Source organism: Mytilus edulis, chromosome 5, assembly GCF_963676685.1.
Source record: "Mytilus edulis chromosome 5, xbMytEdul2.2, whole genome shotgun sequence".
In the NCBI taxonomy this organism is placed as follows: domain Eukaryota; kingdom Metazoa; phylum Mollusca; class Bivalvia; order Mytilida; family Mytilidae; genus Mytilus; species Mytilus edulis.
This window is the reverse complement of record NC_092348.1, coordinates 15,494,303-15,511,649: the sequence shown is the minus strand read 5'-3', so window position 1 is coordinate 15,511,649 and position 17,347 is coordinate 15,494,303. Positions and strand designations below refer to the sequence as shown.

The following is a 17,347-nucleotide window of genomic DNA, read 5'->3' as shown; positions in this document are numbered from 1 at the left end:
CGGTGGAAACAGACAAACCAGAGAGATATCAAAAGATTGATCTCCAGGTCAAAGTAGGGGACAACTTTGACCAACCGAGGCCCCCAAATGCAGACTATCTTTAACGTTCCTTTAACCAACAGTAGAAGATCTACTACTATTTGCTAAGAAAATACTACAGATAGAGTTATTTTCACAAAGTGTCCTTTGTGTTAGGTAACAGGTCCGAATCTTTGACAGTTGAGGTATTTCGTATACAATAGTCAACACAAAGACTTGTGGTATTTACTGTCCACATTAAAGTCGTGCTAGAGGAGACATATGCAGATAACTGTTATGCGGGCGAAAATAAGACGTGACCGGCAATTTACAAATAGCCACCTGACCAGACCATAAGGTATGTACACTTTCGCCTAGTATCGCACAAAGTATAGAGACTTATTACGAGATCTTTCTTGTCAGTCATTGTGTCGTTTCTATGACATGTATAAACGTATAATTGCGTGCACAGTAATGAAAAGAGACCAAAGATTCAAGAAGGACATTTACAAGTCATTTTAGTCGGAAGAGAAACTGACAATGCCATGGCCAAACAAAATACTAGGATGTGCACTTGAAAGATTCTATTTGACTAACACACAGAAATATGCAAAGTAAACATCATTTTAAACGAAGTCTGAGTTCGATGTTAGAATAGCCACGGTATAAAAGAGAACTTAAGAAACGAAGCAAAATGACGATGATCAACATAGATTAGTTAACAAAACATTGTCTTGCAAACCTTAAAATCTGCGTTGCCAAAAAAGTAAATTTAGCTCAATAAATAGATCATGTGACTTATATTATTGGCATTACTTGTCGCTTGTCATCAGAAAGACAAGGTCTACAAGCACGAAACATTTGTCACTGATTTGATGTATTTTCGGGGGACATTATCTTGACATTTCCACTGTAATTTCTGAGGTAAAGTGTTCAGTTATGTCATCCTTTTCATTTTTCTATAGAATTAACATAATTCTGAAATGAATGAAGAATGTTAATATTATTGTGATTTCATTTAGCGTTGATGATTTTTTTTTATCTAGTAATAAAGAGTATAGTTACTTCATGTTACTCTTATTTAAAAGTATTTTATATGAGCTACTTTCCTTTATCTAGATTCAAAGTATAAATGTAAAAGCTTCATGTGCAAAGATATCGCAAAATAATGTTGATTTATGATATAAAAAAAAAAAGAAAAAAAAACCAAACATGACAGACAGCAACCAGCGATGACTTTAAACAGTCAAATAAACGGAAAGTGGCGGGAAAATATTTTTTGGGCGCTCAATATCAACCTAACCTTAGACACGTGTGTAACATCACAATATATGAGCAACTTATCAAAATAAATTGGAAAGCATCCGTCTCATAAACTGACCAAAGAAACTGCTATCAAAAAGACCAGACATATTACTCGCGTGTACTGAAAGCCTGTTCTAAGCAAATTACAACAATAAAATAATTCACTTTTCTCAGACTTAAATAATCCTCCGTTCACATCCAATGTATAAAGTGCACGTAAAGACCTCATGAGGAGACAACGACAAGCAAGACCTGAGAAAATAAAAAGAAAAGCTCATATGAAAAATTGCAAACGCCCATTAAATTACAAACGTCTTTACTATAAAAGACAGAGTGCAAATGTGCATAAAAAATTGCAAACGTCCCGCGCCTCCGACGGACAACATATAATACAATATAATATTCCAGCTAATATGACGTCCTATGTCGATAAAAAATTGATATTGCCAGAGATGCACTTGGCATCGCAAAGCATATGTTGGTAGTTGTAAATCATTGTTATCGTCTTTTGTTATTGCTTATCAGTTTTATATACAAAAACAATATTTATATATTTTCTTTTTCAAATGCACTCATTCACTGTGCCTCACTAATTTACTACTGTTGAATTTAAATATTGTCAGTATCTATCTCACGGTGGGTATGGTTGTCCTGCGAGAGAACGTTCTGTGTTGGTGATTTTGTCCTGTCAGGTGCTGGTGGGTCCTGATTCTGTGCTAGTGGGTTTGTTTACATTGTATCAGAACGGCAATAAAACGACTGTTTTGTTGCGTAATTTTTCTCTGATGCGTCATAAGTACCATGCAAAGTATATTACAACAATATTATATTGCAAAAGTCGTGCAAGTTCGTTAAACGGAATTGTCCTGACGCTGTGCTTGTGATAAGAAAAACGGTCCTGGTTCTGTGCTCCTATGTCCTGGTTCTGTGCCTTTATATTTTAGTTAAAAGTGGCATATATTCAAGATCATTGATGCTGTACTGTTATTGACTAATTAACTGTTGTCTGCTTTCTTGAAATTGACATTGTTGTGAATCTGTTTACTGTTATTATGAGAGAAAAAATACCCCTATTTTTTTTTCAAATTAACTGTAATCTTATTTATTGGCCTGTTAATGAAACCCTTCTTGCCCCCTTTTAATATAAGAAAATATGTTTACGATTTTCGGGATTACGATCATTTTGCAAGATCATATATATAAGCTCACCTGTGTCGAGGGGTCGTGTGAGGTTCATGTATTGTCTTGGAGTCCGCAATTACAAAAAGATCTTTTCTGAAATTACTTGACCAAATGTTACCAAATGATTTTTCAAGAGTGAATCTAGGAAAAACAATATTCATCAACAAACATGACCACTGTCTGTTAAAATGTATTCGAGTTTTTAGTTACAGCCGATTCCATTGAGTATGTAGGCAAAGGTAATATCTTTGGTTAGCTTGCTTGTTAGCTGAACACGGTGACGTCATTGTTAGGTAAGGTGTACTACCCTCCTTTCGAAGTAGCCTGGTCCTACTGACAGAAAGATGTGTCATTTGTCGGACTAGTCTTCTCTTAAAGTAGGGTAGTTTACATAACCTAACAATGACTTTTCTGTTCAGCAAGCAAGATAACCAAAGATATTCACTTTGTCTACACATTCATTGAAATCGGCTTTAATATTGCAAAAATTCAAGCAATTAGGGCAAAACTTACCGAGTGAAAAAAATCAAAAGGCCAATGTCGATCTACCTTGCACATTTCAGAAAATTCAGATCAGGTAACGAAACTGGGTCCAGCAACATTTATAAGCAATTTAAGATTTTGACCCTCACAGTTTCCATTCACCACAAATATTCTCGTTACAACGAATCATTTTAAATACAAAAATACCAGTTGCAGCCTTTTGTTTATGTATTAATATATGTATACGGATAAAGTTATGAAAGGCAGCAGGGTCACCAGGGTGAGGAGTCCATGTCATCTAAAATAAATGCTAAGCATAGATCTAGAAAGCGACAGATAATCATGACATTAAAAAAACTCTCTTCTTTTCGACTTTTTTCGAACAAATTGACACATAAAATGAATTATATAGTATTGTGGAATTTTAACTTGTGTTTGGTTACACCTTTTACTAGGATAACAATCCTGTCAAGTATATGAGCTGGGTAAAATATTTCAGAAAAGAAGATGGAAATGTGAAAGTTTCCGTGCGTCAGGTGCAAAAGCATACGAACAGCTAACATGCCTCGTCAGGGTGGAAGCTAAAAAGTTCACGAAAATTTGATTTAAAACCTTTATTTGTTCCAACAAAGTTATTGAGATTTTGTTGAGAATTTAACCATCTACGACAACAAGAATTTTCTTTTTAGAATTTACAGCTCTTCTATAAACATATGCAAAGCAAACCATTGATCAAATTGCTTGCTATGATTCTTTGGATGTTTGTAAACTACAGGTAAGTAGTCTGTTTACTATATACTAGAATTTTTTTGGACTAAATATTAACTTCAATTCCTGTCAGTTTGTATTTGTCCAATCAAATCCCAGTATGTATTGAAACTCCGCCTACCTATTGTTTGAAAACATCCAAGAAAACATAGCAAGCAAGTCAATCAAAGTTTTTTTTTGCATGCTTTTATAGAAGAGCTGTACTATATAATGCAAAGAATCGTTTAAGTCTGTCGCCAAAAAATACTATCAATTTCTTTTTGTCCTATGTAAACTTCCGTACCATTTCCTTCCATTCATGATCATTATATTGAACTGTAAAATATTTCTTGGTACCTTAATTCTTAATTCCTTTATAAGTCTTATGTAAACATAATTATGACAATAACTGTTGTGAGCACAAGATTCACTGCACACTTTTAAAGTTCTGCTTCATCAAACATTAAAATGTGAACTTAAGTTTTGAGACTTTTTTAATCGACACGATTTGGATTTTTGTATATGAGAACATGGTTTATCTATTAGTTGAAATGCGGCTTTGAACTAGCTTTCAGTACCTGCGAGCATTCGTTGTTCAATAATGTGTGTCTTTGTGTTATTATTTTATGTGATAAGTTATTGTGTTGGTACACCACTGTAACAATGAAGGAGGAAATGAGGAGGGTTGGTTGGGTGGAAGTGGGGAGGGGTATGCGGAGCGCTAACAAACATGTCTATGCGGCATGGGCTTTGATCATTGGTGAAGCATCAATGTAAGAGGCATTTAATATCTTAATAAAACTATTCTTATTTTAGATACTATATATTGTTATCTGATATTGGACGAAAGATGTTGCCCTTTTATGTAATTATGTAATACAAGTTACGATCATTTGAAAACACATATTAAACAGCCAAATGGATGCACAAGAGCTAAAATAGCAGTCATAGATCCTATTGACAACAATTATCTGCCCAATTTTATTGATTTTGTAACATTTGTTTCAAATATGACCAACTTCTTATCCAAAATCACCAGCACCGTATCAGGACCCACCAGCACAGTATCAGGACATGAATAAATTGAGAAAATGCTAAATTTTAATTAATTGCAATGTTTTTTCACAAAATAGTTTTGTCGTGTGGTTTGCGGTATAGAAAGCGGACTCTATGAGCATTTTTGTTTTATTTTTTCAGTTCTAGATTTTCTGAAAATGAGCATTTTTGTGTTACGCTTACTGAAACAGTTTATAGGGTCAACTTTTTAAAGGTTTACATATGAACCCATAGGAAACAAAATTGAAAAATCTCAACTGTTTTCTTCCATTTTTTATGAGTGAAAACGTCATAAATCATCAGTTTCGTCTTTGTTTACATTTTTGCATTGATCACCAGCACCCGTCAGGACCGAATCACCAGCGCAGAACGTTCTCTCGCAGGACAACCATACCCACCGTGTATCTATTTTAAGCATTCAAGTCAGTTTCTTTGTGTTAGTTTTTATATCGTGCGCAAATATCACGTAAAAATTGACAATAGTCGAAGCGGAAAGGTTTTTATTTTTAGATCTACAGTGTCACGAAACGGTGGGCACTTAAATCACGAAGCACTAGATGAATGTTCGATCTATTAGAAATACAGGGCAATTTATTCATTTATTTATGGTTTGTTATGAAGATAATGATTTTTAAAACGAGTAACAGTAGTAAAAATTAAATATACTAGGTATTTATATGTGGGCGTGTCAAAATGATAGAGGCTAATTACCATGACGTCACGCATTTGTTTCTCAGCACACAATTTCTGAAGAATTTCAGGATCGCTTAGCTAAACATTCTTATCCAAAACCATGAAAATTATGTATGAAAAGATGCGGTAGGCTTATATACGGGAATTCAAAACAAAACCGAGATTAAACGTTTGAATATGATGAATAAGGGTTTTAAAAATGCTATGTGAACCGAAATTCCAGAGGCACTTGTCTCAGAAAAAAAATCCGAGACAAGTGCCTGTGCGACATTCATCCAATTTTTTTCATATACATGTAACGTCATATATAACGTTTAAAATTCTTAGCAAGTCTTGCTATCGGTTACAATTTCAAATAAAGTGTAAGTTAGTTTTTGTACTTAAGTTAAGATAATAGACAGTTATATAAATGGTATAGACTTGTAACTTTGGCACGAGAAACTGCATTTGAATTTTGAAAATACGATCCACTTATCATTTTTAGTTTCCGATATTTTGCAATTCAAATATCCGGAAAATCAAAGAATAAATGTGTAGATTACACGTTAATTTCGCAAAGAATTACGAAATATACAAATTCTTATTTCAAATTATCATTGGTCGAAACCATCTCCTTCGATTCTCCAAAAAGACACTATGATATTTTATATGTAACAATATTTTTGCTATTGACTCGCTGGCTTACTGCAACTTCGATATTTTTTTAAACGGTATAAATTCATTTGAACTTTGAACTTTGGCGGATAGTTGTCTCATTGGCAATTATACCACATGGCATCTCCTTTTTTTTATTTATATAAATTCGTTTTCAAATTTGTTTGTTCAGTTAGATTAGAGTGCTTTCCCTTCAACGATAAGTATACTGGTTTTGATTGTCTGTTCTGAAATTCCGTGTTTGACAGTCCATCAATCGAGATTAATACTCGTGTACCCGTCCCGGTACCAGGACCTCGTCAATTGTTGTCTTAACATATTTCATATCTTATTTAGTTGTTATTTGGAATGTTTGATGTCATTAGTTTTGGGTAGTTGTGATGCTGTCTCTGGCGTTGACGTATACCTCGCCACTTTTTTAAATCATGTACTCAGCCAAATGAAATCTAGTCTGCACCGCTATAACTACCATGGAAATGTGATCGTGCTAATGTATCTCCCTTTATTCAATGTATATTGACTGCTTAATATTTCTTTTTGTTATTTTTGTCGATGGTGTGCTGCCTCACAGGTAAGAATATAGTAATTTTATTAAAAATTAAAAATTATTCTCAGCTTGGACTGATAGATAAATGTGCAAGTCCAGAATTAAGTGAATAATCAATATGGTTACACTGGAGCATGTATCATCAAGTTATACATGCAACTATTTTCACCTTTTTGCCTGAGAAGTGACTTTCTTAAAATTCACTATATAGCCTGGTTACATAATAATAGAAAATAAATACAGAATTTACACCCTTTTTGTCGTTTTTTTTATTTTGAATGACCTGGAAAACATGAACTCTAGGTCATCTGACAGAGGTATCGGAGTGATCGTTCCACTTAGACTTTTTTATATATACTATTTTTGTAAGAATTTCTTTCCGTTTTATACGTTTGACATGAAAACTCTAAAAACCGGCTATTTCCAATCAATATTCTACACGCCTCGTAAAGGTAAAAGGGTAAAATTGATTTAGTGATCGAAATCAAGTATTTATACCAATATAGTTTGATAAGATGTGCATATGTGAAATATAACATTTGTCAAGGCTAAAATGCAATGAGAGTTAAGAGATATCCTTTCCAATGACAAACCGATTGAAAGCGTTTCCGTTTTTATTTTCAATGGGGTCCTTTAAGTGTGTATCGCTTAGATCATAGTAGGCTCAGCTTAGAGTAAATAATTAAGAAGAGGCATCGCATATATTGAATTATAGCATGTCTATTGACAAATAATGATTCAGCCCATTTTTCTGCTTTGAATGCTACGTGGTCATCAGTTATTGTTAAACTAGAAAGCACAGTCCAAACTTTCATTCAATTGTAGAAACAATATGGAGAGTATAAAATTGAGAATTGTCAAAGAGACAACAGCTCGACCAAAGAGTAGACCAAAGCCGAAGTCCACCAACTGGGTCTTCAATGCACGAAACTCCAGCACCCGGAGACGTTCTTCAGCTGGCCCCTAAAAAAAAATAGGCATGCCAGAGGCTCGATCCTGACTTGGGACAGGCGCAAAAATGCGACGGGGTTATATATTATAAACATGTTTACACTCTTTTAGCTTTTAGATGATAAGTTACATAATTGAATAAGTCATTATCTGGCTTAATTTTGGTGTTATACTATGAAGTTCGACGATATATCTAAAATTGCATTTTAACTTGTGTTTTCTTATAATTTTACCCTCATGTGCGTAGGAGCTGGAGGGCCGCAATTATTTAACAACTATGATTTAAACTAACTGTAATATATTTTTAAGACAAAATAAAATTTAATTAAAATTGATTACAATAATTACAATGATAACTTTTGATTTACAGAGAAATTTACTTGGATACAATGAATACACATTATGCTAAATATGAAAACAATGTCCCGTTTCACGTCACTAGTCACGTGATATGGACAATATTGGATGTGTATTAGAATCACAATGGCTGTGTATTCCATCAATTAATGGAGATATATTCGTGGATAATGTAAGAAGTACGACAGTTTCATAACGGTTGACACCGGAAAACGATCAAGCTGGCTTGTATTTACAGATATTGTAACCCTTTAGTGGCTTTTAGTGGAGTAACAGGGGAAAATATTGTCGAAAACGGTGAACTAGTGAACATGGCGACCATCGGGATCGCAGATGTGTGCGAGGATAGCACAGCCGATGATGCGCCTACGATCAACATTTCAAATGACGATGAACATGATGAAGAGGAAAGAGACAATGTTGAGGACGATGATGAGGAGGAGGAAGATGAGGATTGTGAGATAACACCTCTCGAAAATAGACGAATCTTTGAAAGAAATGACAGCGGAACGAGTTTCAGTAGTTTGATTTCACAGAATTCAGTAAACACAAAACCGATTCAGGGACCGCGTTATAAATTAATTAATGAAGGAGATATCCCAATTTGTAAATTAAATCACACACGAACAATTGTCAGTAAGATTATGAACTCCAGATATTTAAGACGATGGGAAGTACACAAAATTTATCTGGACAAAACAGAAATATGTTCGGCTACGGTAAGTTGGTTTGTTTACAGGGATACAACTGGACCACGACGGTGAAAATATCAATGTTTATAAATATTGTGAAAAGTACAAATCAATTGCATCATAATAAGGTGGTATTTGTTACTTGCTACGTTAACTGATTAATTTCAATTGCTAATAATGAACAAATATTAAAGTTATGTGTCAAATTCCCTGTTGTTTACGGAAATCGAAACCATTGTAAATTGTTAACGCTTTAACCATCCTTGTTTTTTTTGCTACAAGCCAAACTATTTATATAAACTGGCTTTTCTATACTCTTACCTGGGACAAGTGGCTAAATGTATTTGTCTCAGGGCTCACACCATTAAATTAATGGCATCTTTAAAATAGTTTTATATGTATTCATTGGCTAGGATACCTCTGGTGTGTCTGACAGTCAAATGAAATACAGATGTTTACATTTTTTATAGTTAACCAAGGATTTGTAGAGTGACATTATACAAATCCTTCAGTAATAACTGTTAAATGTAAATAAAAGCTTGTAAAATATTATAATTTTTGGATTATTACTGAAATTTGCAATCAAACTTTTTGCACTTCAGTCTTACATGTACTCTAGTAAAAATAATTTATAAGTAAAACCTCTTTTAAATTCCTTGTGAATTACTTTTATCATTTATAAAGTATAATTTATACTATAAATAAATGAATGTCAGAATAATCCTGCAGTTCAGTTACATTATAGTACATTATAGCTTATTCTAAGTAAGATTACAATTGGTAAACACAATCATTAAAGTACAATTCTCTTTACTTTGCTTTAATGTCCCTTTGCAATTGGTATGTATCAGTGATGTATCACCTCTGTTTTATACTCAAAGTACAATTTAAAATACTGTAATTCCAAACTCATTGGACCTTAAAAATTAATATAAAAAGAATGGAAAAAACATTCCCTAAATAAAATTGTGTATAAGATTATCTGATTATAGTTATTAACCTTTAAAAATCAGTTTTTGGTCAAAATTTTTCAATAGAAAAGTTTGGATTAGAAAAAAAACATGAGTTACTTCCCCCTTATATTTGATGGTTAGGAATTCTGCAGGGCTCTTTTTTCCAATTATTTTACAAGATTCTTAAAATTAATCATTTTGTACAAATCAAATTGAATAACATATTAATGTGAAGGGTTTAAATGCATCAAGATCATCAAAAATAATTTAACTACGAAAATGAATAGTACATACTTTTATGAAATTCCTGGAGAAGTTTATAATTTAAAACTCAATACTCTTTTCAAATAACAACATATTAAATTTGGATGTTTCTGGATTATTTTCCCTTATAATGAGAAGGGATATATATAAATATGAAAGTAAATGATAACATTGGAAGAAGAAAGAACAGTGTAGAAAAAACACTCTAGTTAGAACATTTGTAACAAGGAGAGTGTATGCTAAAGCATTGGCCATTTTATCTTAAAGTGTAATACAATTTATAGGCCAAAAAATATCAGTATAAGGAGCTAAAATGTACAGCTCTAACAATGTGCAGGACTTGTTTTAGCCACCCCCCCCTAAAAACAAAAACCCGCTAAAAAATAGCATGTAATTGCTCGACTCTTTCATTGGCTAAAATTGCAGAAAGTTATTATTTTGAAAGAGAGATAATCAAGCATTCTGACTGGCCAAAAATACTTTGAATTGTACTTTTTGTACTTTTGTACTTTAGTATATTATCCCTTTTGTGCATAATTTTTGAATGATCTAAATCATTGTTAAAAAAAAAAAACCCAACCACTTTTTATGCTACATTTTGTACAAAGTAGGTGTTACTGTACATGTTAATAGTGTATATGAGAATTAAGAAAACATACAGGGCCTGCACATGAGGTAAAGCATTTTACATGGATTTTAACATGTTAACATAATATCTGTGAACTGAAGATTAAGTAATATGTCAGATGTGAGCGGAAACTGTATCTTCATGTTGAACAGAGACATATTTATCATGGTACATTGGTATACATGTACACGTATATCCTGTGCTTAATTGTTGACAGGTTTACAAGTGACATTTGACATTAAAAGGAAATCTCAACCTTTTTTTCTGCAAATGAAAACATTTATTGTATTTTTTTTTTTAAACAATATTCATTAAAGTATGTATTTATTCATACTATATAAGGTATTGCAGTTTATATAAAAATTACAAAACTAATTAAAAGCTGTCTGTGTCATTGTTATGGCCTATTAATCAAATCGATGGAATTCTTCAATTATTTGTATATAAATACACTGAAATTTTGATTAATCTTCTGAGCAGTGTAAAAATACTACAAATGTACTTTAGTGAGAGTTGTCTCATTGTTAGTCATACAATGTACCACATCTTCTTTTTTATATTAAGTGGAATATTAATTTACTGTGACACATGAAAAACTTTGAAAAATATGTCCTGTCTTCCAAGTTTTGTAGGCTATTGTGAGCATGTACAGCTCTGACATATCCATTTGATATTTTGGAATATCATAAAGGGGGTCTCGTTCGGGGGTTCTGATCCTGGGTCCCGCTTACTGTTTTGTCAGATTCCTGTATCTCCCTAACACTATGTACATAAGCAATTCTCATTTTTTTTGTAATTTCCTGTGTCCCGCCTAAGACTTCATAATATTCCCATTTTACAGCACAATAATTAGACTTTCACGTGTCACGCTTACAAAAAATCGGCAATTCGCATCACGTTTAGACCTAAATGAGACTCACCATAAATGCTTGGTGTAACATTAGGTGTATACTAAAATGTTATTTGGGAAAAGGACTGTTTCAATTGCTATGTTCTTTATATCACACAAATCAGTGACATCAGTAATATATATGTTTTATTAATTGATTGATTGATTGATAGTTGTTTAATGCTTAGCAGTAAAAATTTCATGTTCTGTTAGATGCAATGTACTACAGTGAACTTGATGGAAAAAGAGGTAGTATACATTTTGTAATTGCCAATGAGACAACTCTCCACAGGCGACTAAATTGACAAAACCCATATTAAGCCAATATGACATTTAAAATATAAGGGAAAAGAATACTTTTACACATGATTACATGCATCACATGTCGAAAAAGAAATAAAAGATAAATTTAAAAAAAAAAAAGGCAATTGGGTATTGGGTATTGTGTGCCTTACTTATAAACAGTTTTAATGCATAATATTAGTGAATTGCTTGAAACTACAAGAAAAATGCATAACTCTTGACTTAATATACCAAATATAGTAGGAAAGGGATATTTTAGTGCAATGACTGTATCACATTAACTTCTCCCCCCAATCTTGTACATATGTTGTACTTGCTTGGGGATGGAAAATATTTTCACATGTTTACTTTTAAAAACTACACATGTAATTGTAGCAATTTTTAGCTGCAAAAAATAAACAAATATATTTATTAAGAACAATGTCAGAAACGTATCAACTTTTTGTACTACATGTAAGCGTGAAACTGTTGAAGGGCTCTGTAAAGCTCGCCTTTCCTATTTTCTAAGCCTTGACATGTACATGTACACTTGTATACTTTAAAACAGGAAAAGATTTGTTTAATTTGAAGAGTGAACTCGGATTGTAAAATAGAATTACAGTAAAGATGAGTGGCTTATTGTTGAAAAGTTAATGTTCAAAAGCCAGTTTCCATAAAAATTTTGAAATCCAAATTGAATCAAATCCTTTGATAATTCTCTCACAGTCCATCATATATGCTCATTGTAAATTCCAAATGTTTTAAGGACAAAGATAATGCACCTACTAAAATTGCAGTGGCGGATCCAGGGGGGGGGGGGGGGGGGGGTTCCGGGAGTGCGCACCCCCCCTTTATTTTTGCCGATCAATGCATTTGTATCGGGACATATGTTTTTCACCCCCCCCTTTGCCCTGGGTGCCCTGGGTTAGCACCCCCCCCTTTCGAAAATTCCTGCATCCGCCCCTGAATTGAAATGATCAACTTTTAAAGAATTTGCTGAATACACATGTATGTTTTAAAATTCTACATCTTTAAACAATAGAACAAAATATTAAAGTAGAGGAGCTCGAGGGTAGGTTTTAAAGACCTTGTAACCCATGAGGGTCTTGAATGGGAAGTAGGTTTAATTATAGTAATAATTTTATGGAATTGAAAATTACCCTACAACCATTTATCTTCAGTAGGATTAAATTTTTATCAAAATCAATAAGCAACCAAAATAAGAGTTAAAAAAATAGCATATTTTTGTTTCTACATATAGAATTCTCCCAAAAAACAATCATGTACAGGTAAATTTGGTCTTCAAAGATGATTGATGCATTTAAGTTCCTTTGTCTATCATCCCCATGCTTTAATATATTGTATACATGTATTTTAAACTTGAAACTGTGTTCATGGTTTTGTAAAAAATGTTTACGAATTAAGTAAGTCACTGGCATTCAACACACATTTAAATCATTTTTTCTACAGATTTTTTTTGGTTGCCATTTTAAGAACTTTAGTCATGTCAGTAAAGCAGGGTATTTTGTTGTTCACCATCATAATCCATCATTAGCTCACCTGGCCCAAATGGCCAAGTGAGCTTTTCTCATCACTTTGCGTCTGGCGTCTGGCGTCTGTCGTCCGTCATCGTCGTCGTTGTTGTCGTCCGTCGTTAACTTTTACAAAAATCTTCTCCCCCGAAACTACAGGGCCAAATTAAACCAAACTTGGCCACAATCATCATTTGGGTATCTAGTTTAAAAATTGTGTCCGATGACCCGGTCAACCAACCAAGATGGCTGCCATGGCTAAAAATAGAACATAGGGGTAAAATGCAGTTTTTGGCTTATAACTCAGAAACCAAAGCATTTAACGCAAATCTGACATGGGGGTTAAATTGTTTGTGAGGTCAAGATCTATTTTCCCTGAAAATTTCAGATGAATCGGTCAACCCATTTGCTGCCCCTGAATTGGTAATTTTAAGGAAATTTTGATGTTTTTGGTTATTATCTTGAATAATATTATAGATAGAGATAAACAGTGAACAGCCATTATGTTCAGCAAAGTAAAGTTACAAATAAGTCAACACATCTGAAATTGTCAGTTGACCCCTGTAGGAGTTATTGCCCTTTATAGTCAATTTTTAACCATATTTCGTAAATCTTAGTAATCTTTTGCAAAAATCTTCTCCTCTGAAACTACTGGGCCAAATTAAACCAAACTTGGCCACAATCATCATTGGGGTATCTAGTTTAAAAATTGTGTTCGGGGTATCTAGTTTAAAAATTGTGTTCGGGGTATCTAGTTTAAAAATTGTGTTCGGTGACCCGGTCAACCAACCAAGATGGCCGCCATGGCTAAAAATAGATAATAGGGGTAAATTGCAGTTTTTGGCTTATAACTTAAAAATTAAAGCATTTAGAGAAAATCTGAAATGGGTTTCAGTGTAATTGTTTATCAGGTGAAGATCTTTCTGCCCTGAAAATTTGAGATGAATCGAACAACCAGTTGTTGGGTTGCTGCCTCTGAATTGGTAATTTTAAGGAAATTTTGCTGTTTTTGGTTATAATCTTGAATAATATTATAGATATAGAGATAAACAGTGAACAGCAATAATGTTCAGCAAAGTAAGATCTATAAATAAGTCAACACGACCAATATGGTCAGTTGACCCTTTTAGGAGTTATTGTCCTTTATAGTAAATTTTTTACATTTTTCATAAATTGTTGTAGATTTTTAGAAATATTTTCCACTGTAATTACTGGGCCAAGTTCATTATAGATAGAGATAATTGTAGCAACAAGAATGTTCGCTAAAGTAAGATCTATAAACACATCACCATCATCAAAACACAATTTTGTTATGAATTTATCTGTGTCCATTGTTTAATATGCACATAGACCAAGGTGAGCGACACAGGCTCTTGAGAGCCTCTAGTTATAATACTCATTAATATGATCTAAATTATGCACACAACATCTTCCAATCTTTTCGGTGATTTCAATCACTTTGTCAGTTTGATTTCTCCCCTTAGAGGCTGCAGCTGCTGTTGTTCAATAGACATTTGATTTGACCTTTAATTGATGTTTTGAACACATGAGCTGTGAGGAAATTATTAAAAAAAGAACTAGATACCCTACATTTATACTTTAACCTAATGTGAAATTTACAAATGAACTACTTACACATAAATTACCATGAAAATAGAAAAAAATTGTGAAAAACAAATTATATGCACGTGTCAACCAGAATTTAGTGCTTCCGAAAAGTATCTGTGAAAATAAATATGGTTCACAGTTGTGTTTTTGGAAAAGAAACTTGAGGCTTAGAATGTTTACTGTTTCTACTTTCCAAGTCGCTCATGTCAACCGTTTTGTGCTTTAAATTTTACATATAAAAAAATTCAAATAATGCAGATGGTTTTGTATTAAGAACAGTAGCTATAAAGCAAACAGATTGAATTATAACAATACTATCATATATCTCTTCTTCCCTTTTGTTACATGCTTTTATTGTGATTCTAGTGTAACAATATTGTGACTGTGTCCACCAATTTTCCTGGATTTCATGGATACAGACATGACAGGGGAACCATGAATTTAAATGGAATGTATGCAAAATTTACCAAAACCAGGAAATCAAATATCTAAAATATATATCTAAGTTTTCCTAAAACCCATCTTCGCTAGCCAAGGGTTACGATCCACTCCCGCTCTCTTCACCCTTGGCAGATCGATTGAGCCAACATTTGTGATATCAATGTTGCGCTATCTATCGGAAGATTAAAGTCACACCCATTCCCAATACATTGTTCTTGACCAATGGTAGCACTTGAACTCTTCAATTTGGAGGTAAAAACACGTTAGTGTCTAGATTCTACCCACTTGGTAAAGCCGGAAACGAAAATATACGTCAACATTCATGCATTTGTGCATGAAACATACACAGGAACTTCTATTAGTATTAAAAACATTCAAGTTGTCACTAAATATAGTCGTATGTTTAGTGATGTAGACTTGTTGCACAATAATTAACACGTGGCAATTGTTTACAAACACTTTCTACATTTACTTGACTGTGATCATGTTATAGGCGCTTTTTGATTGGATGCAGCGAGTTTCTACTGCAACCAATAAAAATCCTTACCTTGTGTCTCCGATATATTATCTCAATCCGCCAAAGGTGAAGAGAGCGGGAGTGGATCGTAACCCTTGGCTAGCGAAGATGCCTCAAACCAAGAAAATTAATTCCTTCTAAAATAAATGAATCCACAGTATTTATAATCATGATAATTGTTATTATCATAATGCTTTTTTTACACTTAAGTTACAAGGAAGATTCCCATGAGCCAAATGAATAAAAAACTTAACTTTAACAAACAGATATGCTTCATTTGTGAGATTTCCTTATTTGATATTGATTTTATCAGTGATGCATTTAGCGTGCTAGTTTTAACAGGAAGCCATTTTGCTACATTGTTAGCATTAACATCTGATTTATAAAAGAGGTATTTTAAGTTCAGTCTTTTCCAAATTGCTATTTATACTTTCTTAGTAAAGATGTTAAACAAGAAGTTTTACTATAATTATGTCCAGATTATTGTAAAGATGTTGAACAAGAAGTTTTACTATAATTATGTCCAGATTATTGCATGGTACAAAACATTGAAGAAACATATATTTGAAACACAGAAATAAAACTAAAGTCTTTTTCAAGGGCACACATATGATAACAAAGAAAACTAACTTAAAGTCAATTTGTCTCATTCCTAACAAACAACAAGGTTATCTGAAGACCATCCACAAATGTATTTTTTAAACGCTAATAAGGTGGTAACTTGGCATTGATTTCCATTTGGTTCTGAAGAATGGAAAACATGGCCATGCACTAGAATCTATCATTCTGATTTATAGCCAATTTTAAAATCTGCCTCCAAAAGAAATGTAGGTTAATTTGTTAGAAACTATCCTCTAAAAGCAATTAAATGTAGAGGTCAGATTTGTAAGGTGAGCAATGCAGGGTCTTAAAAAGGTGGCCATTACAGCTATTATTACTTGTTATTGTATATTGTATAATTATTGAACCTGATTTTATATTTTCAGCCAACAGGAATGATGGATAGTTCTGTGCTGTATTCTAGTATTGAGGATGTCCATATTGTATCCAGGTGGAACGCTGGCCAAAAATTCTGTATACGAATCACAATACCTGACGGATCATTGTTGATGCAGGTTTGTAACAATGTATGTTCTTTTTCTAAAATTCAGACCTTTTATATTTCTTTAATAGTTTTAGCCATGTTTAGTCATTTTGAAAGTCAATTTCAAGAAAATTCTGTCTGATTCCTTGCTTCCAGAGGTGTATATTTTAGTTTATACATTTGTACATGTACCTTAAATTTTTGCTATCCTGACTATTTTAGATCCTCTTGAATGCCCCTCTTGATACAGATTTACACTAGCGAAAAATTATTCTGAACTAATTTCACTTTTTTGCAAAGATTTGCATGGCATTTACCATAGCATGACTTGTGCTATTTGTTATAAATGCAAAATTCATGGAACTTTATTATTCTTTATTTGATGACATAAATGAAATTATATATGTCAATATCATAAATCAAATACATCATGTACATGGAAGTCCCAAGTTGTTATAAAAAAA

The 17,347-nt window shown here is 33.0% G+C and overlaps 1 protein-coding gene across 4 annotated transcripts in view; it reads left to right on the top strand.

Annotated features, from left to right (window-relative positions):
- The first annotated feature begins 8,063 nt into the window (after positions 1 to 8,063).
- The window catches only part of LOC139523063 (C-Maf-inducing protein-like), a 60,062-nt gene continuing 50,778 nt past the window's right edge, over positions 8,064 to 17,347 (top strand). For 2 of the 4 annotated variants that reach the window (XM_071316823.1, XM_071316822.1), the window contains exons 1-2: positions 8,064 to 8,712; positions 16,786 to 16,914. In XM_071316823.1, the coding sequence (XP_071172924.1) occupies positions 8,305 to 8,712; positions 16,786 to 16,914 (537 nt within the window). In that variant the 5' untranslated portion in view covers positions 8,064 to 8,304. Of the gene's footprint in view, positions 8,713 to 16,785; positions 16,927 to 17,347 lie in introns of all 4 variants that reach the window. The other 2 variants (XM_071316820.1, XM_071316821.1) reach the window with 2 other exon arrangements.